The 11,745-nt window shown below is 51.9% G+C and overlaps 1 protein-coding gene across 1 annotated transcript in view; it reads right to left on the reverse strand.

The window, feature by feature from the left end:
- Positions 1-11,436, reverse strand: part of FBXO15 (F-box protein 15) — a 38,791-nt gene extending 27,355 nt beyond the window's left edge. Inside the window, exons 1-2 of the mRNA XM_078883288.1 lie at positions 11,227-11,436; positions 6,534-6,623 (exon numbers count right to left, since the gene is read on the reverse strand). Coding sequence (XP_078739414.1) covers positions 6,534-6,623; positions 11,227-11,357 — 221 coding nt within the window. The 5' untranslated portion in view covers positions 11,358-11,436. The remainder of the gene's footprint in view (positions 1-6,533; positions 6,624-11,226) is intronic.
- Positions 11,437-11,745: the final 309 nt, after the last annotated feature.

Here is an 11,745-nt window from a genome sequence, read left to right on the forward strand (position 1 = left end):
ACAGAGACACGTGGAGACACACAGAGACACGTGGAGACACACGGAGACACGTGGAGACACAGAAACACGTGGAGACACAGAGACACGTGGAAACACAGAGACACGTGGAGACACAGAGACACACGGAGACACAGAGACACGTGGAGACACAGAGACACGTGGAGACACAGAGACACGTGGAGACACAGAGACACGTGGAGACACAGAGACACGTGGGAGACACAGAGACACGTGGAGACACGTGGAGACACAGAAACACGTGGGAGACACAGAGACACGTGGGAGACACAGAGACACGTGGAGACACAGAGACACGTGGAGACACAGAGACACGTGGAGACACAGAAACACGTGGAGACACACGGAGATACGTGGAGACACAGAGACACGTGGGAGACACAGAGACACGTGGAGACACAGAGACACGTGGGAGACACAGAGACACGTGGAGAGACAGAGACACGTGGGAGACACAGAGACACGTGGAGACACAGAGACACGTGGAGACACAGAGACACGTGGAGACACAGAGACACGTGGAGACACAGAGACACGTGGAGACACAGAGACACGTGGAGACAAAGAGACACGTGGAGACACAGAGACACGTGGAGACACAGAGACACGTGGAGACACAGAGACACGTGGAGACACAGAGACACGTGGAAGACACAGAGACACGTGGAGACACATGGAGACACAGAGACACGTGGAGACACAGAGACACGTGGAGACACGTGGAGACACAGAGACACGTGGAGACACAGACACGTGGAGACACGTGGAGACACAGAGACACGTGGAGACACGTGGAGACACGTGGAGACACAGAGACACGTGGAGACACGTGGAGACACGTGGAGACACAGAGACACGTGGAGACACAGAGACACGTGGAGACACAGAGACACGTGGAGACACAGAGACACACGGAGACACAGAGACACGTGGAGACACAGAGACACGTGGAGACACAGAGACACGTGGAGACACAGAGACACACGGAGACACAGAGACACGTGGAGACACAGAGACACGTGGAGACACAGAGACACGTGGAGACACAGAGACACGTGCAGACACAGAGACACGTGGGAGACACAGAGACACGTGGAGACACGTGGAGACACAGAAACACGTGGGAGACACAGAGATACGTGGGAGACACAGAGACACGTGGAGACACAGAGACACGTGTAGACACAGAGACACGTGGAGACACAGAAACACGTGGAGACACACGGAGACACGTGGAGACACAGAGACACGTGGGAGACACAGAGACACGTGGAGACACAGAGACACGTGGGAGACACAGAGACACGTGGAGACACAGAGACACGTGGGAGACACAGAGACACGTAGAGACACAGAGACACGTGGAGACACAGAGACACGTGGAGACACAGAGACACGTGGAGACACAGAGACACGTGGAGACACAGAGACACGTGGAGACAAAGAGACACGTGGAGACACAGAGACACGTGGAGACACAGAGACACGTGGAGACACAGAGACACGTGGAAGACACAGAGACACGTGGAGACACATGAAGACACAGAGACACGTGGAGACACAGAGACACGTGGAGACACGTGGAGACACAGAGACACGTGGAGACACAGAGACACGTGGAGACACGTGGAGACACAGAGACACGTGGAGACACGTGGAGACACGTGGAGACACAGAGACACGTGGAGACACGTGGAGACATGTGGAGACACGTGGAGACACAGAGACACGTGGAGACACGTGGAGACACAGAGACACGTGGAGACACAGAGACACGTGGAGACACAGAGACACGTGGAGACACAGAGACACACGGAGACACAGAGACACGTGGAGACACAGAGACACGTGGAGACACAGAGACACGTGGAGACACAGAGACACGTGGAGACACAGAGACACGTGGGAGACACAGAGACACGTGGAGACACAGAAACACGTGGGAGACACAGAGACACGTGGGAGACACAGAGACACGTGGAGACACAGAGACACGTGGAGACACAGAGACACGTGGAGACACAGAAACACGTGGAGACACACAGAGACACGTGGGAGACACAGAGACACGTGGAGACACAGAGACACGTGGGAGACACAGAGACACGTGGAGACACAGAGACACGTGGGAGACACAGAGACACGTGGGAGACACAGAGACACGTGGAGACACAGAGACACGTGGAGACACAGAGACACGTGGAGACACAGAGACACGTGGAGACACAGAGACACGTGGAGACACAGAGACACGTGGAGACACAGAGACACGTGAAGACACAGAGACACGTGGAAGACACAGAGACACGTGGAGACACAGAGACACGTGGAGACACAGAGACACGTGGAGACACAGAGACACGTGGAGACACAGAGACACGTGGAGACACAGAGACACGTGGAAGACACAGAGACACGTGGAGACACATGGAGACACAGAGACACGTGGAGACACAGAGACACGTGGAGACAGGTGGAGACACAGAGACACGTGGAGACACAGAGACACGTGGAGACACGTGGAGACACAGAGACACGTGGAGACACGTGGAGACACGTGGAGACACGTGGAGACACAGAGACACGTGGAGACACGTGGAGACACGTGGAGACACGTGGAGACACGTGGAGACACGTGGAGACACGTGGAGACACAGAGACACGTGGAGACACGTGGAGACACGTGGAGACACGTGGAGACACAGAGACACGTGGAGACACGTGGAGACACGTGGAGACACGTGGAGACACGTGGAGACACGTGGAGACACAGAGACACGTGGAGACACAGACACGTGGAGACACGTGGAGACACAGAGACACGTGGAGACACGTGGAGACACGTGGAGACACAGAGACACGTGGAGACACGTGGAGACACGTGGAGACACAGAGACACGTGGAGACACAGAGACACGTGGAGACACAGAGACACGTGGGAGACACAGAGACACGTGGGAGACACAGAGACACGTGGAGACACAGAGACACGTGGGAGACACAGAGACACGTGGGAGACACAGAGACACGTGGAGACACAGAGACACGTGGAGACACAGAGACACGTGGAGACACAGAGACACGTGGAGACACAGAGACACGTGGAGACACAGAGACACGTGGAGACACAGAGACACGTGAAGACACAGAGACACGTGGAAGACACAGAGACACGTGGAGACACAGAGACACGTGGAGACACAGAGACACGTGGAGACACAGAGACACGTGGAGACACAGAGACACGTGGAGACACAGAGACACGTGGAAGACACAGAGACACGTGGAGACACATGGAGACACAGAGACACGTGGAGACACAGAGACACGTGGAGACACGTGGAGACACAGAGACACGTGGAGACACAGAGACACGTGGAGACACGTGGAGACACAGAGACACGTGGAGACACGTGGAGACACGTGGAGACACGTGGAGACACAGAGACACGTGGAGACACGTGGAGACACGTGGAGACACGTGGAGACACGTGGAGACACAGAGACACGTGGAGACACGTGGAGACACGTGGAGACACGTGGAGACACAGAGACACGTGGAGACACGTGGAGACACGTGGAGACACGTGGAGACACGTGGAGACACAGAGACACGTGGAGACACAGACACGTGGAGACACGTGGAGACACAGAGACACGTGGAGACACGTGGAGACACGTGGAGACACAGAGACACGTGGAGACACGTGGAGACACGTGGAGACACAGAGACACGTGGAGACACAGAGACACGTGGAGACACAGAGACACGTGGGAGACACAGAGACACGTGGGAGACACAGAGACACGTGGAGACACAGAGACACGTGGGAGACACAGAGACACGTGGGAGACACAGAGACACGTGGAGACACAGAGACACGTGGAGACACAAAGACACGTGGAGACACAGAGACACGTGGAGACACAGAGACACGTGGAGACACAGAGACACGTGGAGACACAGAGACACGTGAAGACACAGAGACACGTGGAAGACACAGAGACACGTGGAGACACAGAGACACGTGGAGACACAGAGACACGTGGAGACACAGAGACACGTGGAGACACAGAGACACGTGGAGACACAGAGACACGTGGAAGACACAGAGACACGTGGAGACACATGGAGACACAGAGACACGTGGAGACACAGAGACACGTGGAGACACGTGGAGACACAGAGACACGTGGAGACACAGAGACACGTGGAGACACGTGGAGACACAGAGACACGTGGAGACACGTGGAGACACGTGGAGACACGTGGAGACACAGAGACACGTGGAGACACGTGGAGACACGTGGAGACACGTGGAGACACGTGGAGACACAGAGACACGTGGAGACACGTGGAGACACGTGGAGACACGTGGAGACACAGAGACACGTGGAGACACGTGGAGACACGTGGAGACACGTGGAGACACGTGGAGACACGTGGAGACACGTGGAGACACAGAGACACGTGGAGACACAGACACGTGGAGACACGTGGAGACACAGAGACACGTGGAGACACGTGGAGACACGTGGAGACACAGAGACACGTGGAGACACGTGGAGACACGTGGAGACACAGAGACACGTGGAGACACAGAGACACGTGGAGACACAGAGACACGTGGAGACACAGAGACACACGGAGACACAGAGACACACGGAGACACAGAGACACGTGGAGACACAGAGACACGTGGAGACACAGAGACACACGGAGACACAGAGACACGTGGAGACACAGAGACACGTGGAGACACAGAGACACGTGGAGACACAGAGACACGTGGAGACACAGAGACACGTGGGAGACACAGAGACACGTGGAGACACGTGGAGACACAGAAACACGTGGGAGACACAGAGATACGTGGGAGACACAGAGACACGTGGAGACACAGAGACACGTGTAGACACAGAGACACGTGGAGACACAGAAACACGTGGAGACACACGGAGACACGTGGAGACACAGAGACACGTGGGAGACACAGAGACACGTGGAGACACAGAGACACGTGGGAGACACAGAGACACGTGGAGACACAGAGACACGTGGGAGACACAGAGACACGTAGAGACACAGAGACACGTGGAGACACAGAGACACGTGGAGACACAGAGACACGTGGAGACACAGAGACACGTGGAGACACAGAGACACGTGGAGACAAAGAGACACGTGGAGACACAGAGACACGTGGAGACACAGAGACACGTGGAGACACAGAGACACGTGGAGACACAGAGACACGTGGAAGACACAGAGACACGTGGAGACACATGAAGACACAGAGACACGTGGAGACACAGAGACACGTGGAGACACGTGGAGACACAGAGACACGTGGAGACACAGAGACACGTGGAGACACGTGGAGACACAGAGACACGTGGAGACACGTGGAGACACGTGGAGACACAGAGACACGTGGAGACACGTGGAGACATGTGGAGACACGTGGAGACACAGAGACACGTGGAGACACGTGGAGACACAGAGACACGTGGAGACACAGAGACACGTGGAGACACAGAGACACGTGGAGACACAGAGACACACGGAGACACAGAGACACGTGGAGACACAGAGACACGTGGAGACACAGAGACACGTGGAGACACAGAGACACGTGGAGACACAGAGACACGTGGGAGACACAGAGACACGTGGAGACACAGAAACACGTGGGAGACACAGAGACACGTGGGAGACACAGAGACACGTGGAGACACAGAGACACGTGGAGACACAGAGACACGTGGAGACACAGAAACACGTGGAGACACACAGAGACACGTGGGAGACACAGAGACACGTGGAGACACAGAGACACGTGGGAGACACAGAGACACGTGGAGACACAGAGACACGTGGGAGACACAGAGACACGTGGGAGACACAGAGACACGTGGAGACACAGAGACACGTGGAGACACAGAGACACGTGGAGACACAGAGACACGTGGAGACACAGAGACACGTGGAGACACAGAGACACGTGGAGACACAGAGACACGTGAAGACACAGAGACACGTGGAAGACACAGAGACACGTGGAGACACAGAGACACGTGGAGACACAGAGACACGTGGAGACACAGAGACACGTGGAGACACAGAGACACGTGGAGACACAGAGACACGTGGAAGACACAGAGACACGTGGAGACACATGGAGACACAGAGACACGTGGAGACACAGAGACACGTGGAGACACGTGGAGACACAGAGACACGTGGAGACACAGAGACACGTGGAGACACGTGGAGACACAGAGACACGTGGAGACACGTGGAGACACGTGGAGACACGTGGAGACACAGAGACACGTGGAGACACGTGGAGACACGTGGAGACACGTGGAGACACAGAGACACGTGGAGACACGTGGAGACACGTGGAGACACGTGGAGACACAGAGACACGTGGAGACACGTGGAGACACGTGGAGACACGTGGAGACACGTGGAGACACGTGGAGACACGTGGAGACACGTGGAGACACACCCGTGAATGGTGAGGCGGTGAGGCCGTGCGGTTGGGTCGCGACGCCGGGAAGATGGAGTCGGCCTCACGCCGGTCCCACCAGCCTGGAGTCTGGGAGCAGCACGGACACATAGAGACACACAGAGACACATAGAGACACACAGAGACACACAGAGACACATAGAGACACACAGAGACACACAGAGACACACAGAGACACATAGAGACACACAGAGACACATAGAGACACACATAGAGACACACAGAGACACACAGAGACACACAGAGACACACAGAGACACATAGAGACACACAGAGACACATAGAGACACACAGAGACACATAGAGACACACAGAGACACATAGAGACACACAGAGACACATAGAGACACACAGAGACACATAGAGACACATAGAGACACACAGAGACACATAGAGACACACATAGAGACACACAGAGACACACAGAGACACACAGAGACACATAGAGACACACAGAGACACACAGAGACACATAGAGACACACAGAGACACATAGAGACACACAGAGACACAGAGACACACAGAGACACATAGAGACACACAGAGACACATAGAGACACACACACAGAGACACATACATAGAGACACACAGAGACACATAGAGACACACACACAGAGACACACACAGAGACACACAGAGACACATACATAGAGACACACACATAGAGATACATAGAGACACACACATAGTGTCACACTCATAGAGAGACACACAGAGACACACGGAGACACATAGAGATACACACATAGAGACACACTCATAGAGACACACTCATAGAGACATACACATAGAGACACACTCATAGAGTCATAGAGACACACACATAGTGTCACACTCATAGAGAGACACACAGAGACACACAGAGACACATAGAGACACACACATAGAGACACATAGAGACACACACACATAGAGACACACACATAGAGTCATAGAGACACACACATAGAGACACACTCATAGTGACACACTCATAGAGACACACTCATAGAGACACACTCATAGAGACACACTCACAGACTCTATGGGTCTCTGCGTGAGTCTACGGGTCTCTGTGTGAGTCTATGGGTCTCTGTGTGGGTCTATGGGCCTCTGTGTGAGTCTATGGGTCTCTATGTGAGTCTACGGGTCTCTGTGAGTCTATGTGTCTCTGTGTGAGTCTATGGGTCTCTATGTGAGTCTATGTGTCTCTGTGTGAGTCTATGTGTCTCTGTGTGAGTCTATGGGTCTCTGTGTGAGTCTATGGGTCTCTATGTGAGTCTACGGGTCTCTGTGAGTCTATGTGTCTCTGTGTGAGTCTATGGGTCTCTATGTGAGTCTATGGGTCTCTATGTGAGTCTACGGGTCTCTATGTGAGTCTATGTGTCTCTGTGTGAGTCTATGGGTCTCTATGTGAGTCTATGGGTCTCTGTGATGAGTCTATGGGTCTCTATGTCAGTCTATGGGGCTCTGTGTGGGTCTCTGTGTGAGTCTATGGGTTTCTGTGTGGGTTTCTGTGTGAGTCTATGGGTCTCTGTGTGAGTCTATGGGTCTCTGTGTGAGTCTGTGGGTCTCTGTGTGAGTCTATGGGTCTCTGTGTGAGTCTATGGGTCTCTGTGTGAGTCTATGGGTCTCTTTGTGAGTCTATGGGTCTCTGTGTGAGTCTGTAGGTCTCTATGTGAGTCTATGGGTCTCTGTGATGAGTCTATGGGTCTCTGTGTGAGTCTATGGGTCTCTATGTGAGTCTATGGGTCTCTGTGTAAATCTATGGGTTTCTATGTGAGTCTATGGGTCTCTGTGATGAGTCTATGGGTCTCTGTGTGAGTCTATGGGTCTCTATGTCAGTCTATGGGTCTCTGTGTGAGTCTATGGGTCTCTGTGGGATTCTATGGGTCTCTGTGTGGGTCTATGGGTCTCTGTGTGAATCTATGGGTCTCTATGTGAGTCTATGGGTCTCTGTGATGAGTCCATGGGTCTCTATGTGAGTCTATGGGTCTCTGTGTGAGTCTATGGGTCTCTGTGTGGGTCTCTGTGTGAGTCTATGGGTCTCTGTGTGGGTATCTATGTGAGTCTATGGGTCTCTGTGTGAGTCTATGGGTCTCTGTGTGGGTGTCTGTGTGAGTCTATGGGTCTCTGTGTGGGTCTCTATGTGAGTCTATGGGTCTCTGTGTGAGTCTATGGGTCTCTGTGTGAGTCTGTGGGTCTCTGTGTGAGTCTATGGGTCTCTATGTGAGTCTATGGGTCTCTGTGTGAGTATATGGGTCTCTATGTGAGTCTATAGGTCTCTGTGTGAGTCTTTAGGTCTCTATGTGAGTCTATGGGTCTCTGTGATGAGTCTATGGGTCTCTGTGTGAGTCTATGGGTCTCTGTGTGAGTCTATGGGTCTCTGTGTGGGTCTCTGTGTGAGTCTATGGGTCTCTGTGTGGGTCTATGGGTGAGTCTATGGGTCTCTGTGTGGGTCTATGGGTCTCTGTGTGAGTCTATGGGTCTCTGTGTGAGTCTATGGGTCTCTGTGTGAGTCTATGGGTCTCTATGCGAGTATATGTGTCTCTATGTGAGTCTATGGGTCTCTGTGTGAGTCTATGGGTCTCTATGTGAGTCTACGGGTCTCTGTGATGAGTCTATGGGTCTCTGTGCGGGTCTATGGGTCTCTGTGTGAGTATATGTGTCTCTATGTGAGTCTATGGGTCTCTGTGTGAGTCTATGGGTCTCTGTGTGAGTCTATGGGTCTCTGTGTGAGTCTTTAGGTCTCTATGTGAATCTATGGGTCTCTGTGATGAGTCTATGGGTCTCTGTGTGAGTCTATGGGTCTCTATGTGAGTCTATGGGTCTCTGTGATGAGTCTATGGGTCTCTGTGTGAGTCTATGGGTCTCTATGTGAGTCTATGGGTCTCTATGTGAGTCTATGGGTCTCTGTGTGAGTCTATGGGTCTCTGTGTAAGTCTATGGGTCTCTGTGTGAGTCTATGGGTCTCTGTGTGAGTCTATGGGTCTCTGTGTGGGTCTATGGGTCTCTGTGTGAGTCTATGGGTCTCTGTGTAAGTCTATGGGTCTCTGTGGAAGTCTATGGGTCTCTGTGTGGGTATATAGGTCTCTGTGTGAGTCTATGGGTCTCTGTGTGAGTCTATGGGTCTCTATGTGAGTTTATGGGTCTCTATGTGAGTCTATGGGTCTCTATGTGAGTCTATGGGTCTCTATGTGAGTTTATGGGTCTCTATGTGAGTCTATGGGTCTCTGTGTGAGTTTACGGGTCTCTGTGTGAGTCTATGGGTCTCTGTGATGAGTCTACGGGTCTCTGTGTGAGTCTATGGGTCTCTGTGTGAGTCTACGGGTCTCTGTGTGAGTCTATGGGTCTCTGTGATGAGTCTATGGGTCTCTATGTGAGTCTACGGGTCTCTGTGTGAGTCTATGGGTCTCTGTGTGGGTCTATGGGTCTCTGTGTGAGTCTATGGGTCTCTGTGTAAGTCTATGGGTCTCTGTGTAAGTCTATGGGTCTCTGTGTGGGTATATAGGTCTCTGTGTGAGTCTATGGGTCTCTGTGTGAGTCTATGGGTCTCTATGTGAGTTTATGGGTCTCTATGTGAGTCTATGGGTCTCTATGTGAGTCTACGGGTCTCTGTGTGAGTCTATGGGTCTCTGTGATGAGTCTACGGGTCTCTGTGTGAGTCTACGGGTCTCTGTGTGAGTCTACGGGTCTCTGTGTGAGTCTATGGGTCTCTGTGATGAGTCTATGGGTCTCTGTGTGAGTCTACGGGTCTCTGTGTGAGTCTACGGGTCTCTGTGTGAGTCTATGGGTCTCTGTGATGAGTCTATGGGTCTCTGTGTGAGTCTACGGGTCTCTGTGTGAGTCTATGAGTCTCTGTGTGGGTCTCTGTGTGAGTCTATGGGTCTCTGTGTGAGTCTATGGGTCTCTGTGTGAGTCTGTGGGTCTCTGTGTGAGTCTATGTGTCTCTATGTGAGTCTACGGGTCTCTGTGTGAGTCTATGGGTCTCTGTGTGGGTCTTTGCGCGATTCGCCAAACGTCAATTGACAAATGACGTCACAACGCCCCCCCCCCCGCGACCGATGACGTCACTCGCGGTCACGTGGCGCGCGGGCGTCGCGTGGCCATGGTAACGGAGGCCTCTAGGAACAGGCTTTGTCTAGGCCAAACGCTTTATTATTTACAAAAAATAAACTTTTAAACTTTTTAAAACGCGAATATAAATATACGCGCGCGCGCAACTGTTAGATATTACTCGACGGGTGACGTTTAAAGAAATAAGGGCGTTACTTTCGCGATAATAATTTTTAAATTTTAATATGAAAAACGAAATTCGTTATAACGACACCGCGTTGCTACGCAATTATTATTCCTTATACTCACAAAGTCGCTCACAACTTATACATTTTAGTTGCGATAAAAGCAATTATGTAACTAATATACATTTAAAATGCTAATGTTTTTTTTTTATGTCGTTTCGATTTTAAATACAACTTACAATGGAACTTCACCGCATAGCCACAACGAGGCTGGGTGACCGTTTGTCAACATCTTGGCAACAACTACTTAACAACAACTTAACAACAACTTAACAACAACTAACAACAACTTAACAACAATTAACAACAATTAACAACATAAATAGACACTAATTAAATTTCCCCTCAGAGACTTTTTTTTTTGTAAAGTAGCCGAGCGGCTTTGCTTTACCGTTTGGCGGTGTCTTGCGCAATGCTTCGTTGTTGTTGTTTAAGATGTTGTTGTTGTTTAAGATGTTGTTGTTGTTGTGGCTTATGTTGTTGTTGTGGCTTAGACCGCGTTAATTTTTTTCCGGCCTCCATGGCCAATCGATCCGGGCGACAAACACCAAAAGGTTGAATCGATTCCCCTTCAAACGTTGGGGCGGGGGGGTTGAATCGATTCCTGTTGGCAGGACAGAAGCTACTTTCGATTCCGCCGTTGTAGTCGACGAGTGGTTGGTCGCGAGGAATCGATCCGAAGGAAATCGACGTCGATTTATTTTCTTAAGCGCCGCGAGATTATTTATTTATTTACCTATTCATACCGGGGTAGAAATCCGAAAATCTTTAAAGCTCTTTTTCACCCCCCCCCCCCTTTTTGCAAAAGCCACAGTCTATTTTTGGCGTTTTAACATCTTAACATTACATCCAGAAAGGATAAACAACTATTATGACTGAGAATAGGTTTTCCCCATTTGTTCTGGCTACA

This window comes from Lampetra fluviatilis, chromosome 70 (assembly GCF_964198595.1).
Source record: "Lampetra fluviatilis chromosome 70, kcLamFluv1.1, whole genome shotgun sequence".
Classification (NCBI taxonomy): Eukaryota; Metazoa; Chordata; class Hyperoartia; order Petromyzontiformes; family Petromyzontidae; genus Lampetra; species Lampetra fluviatilis.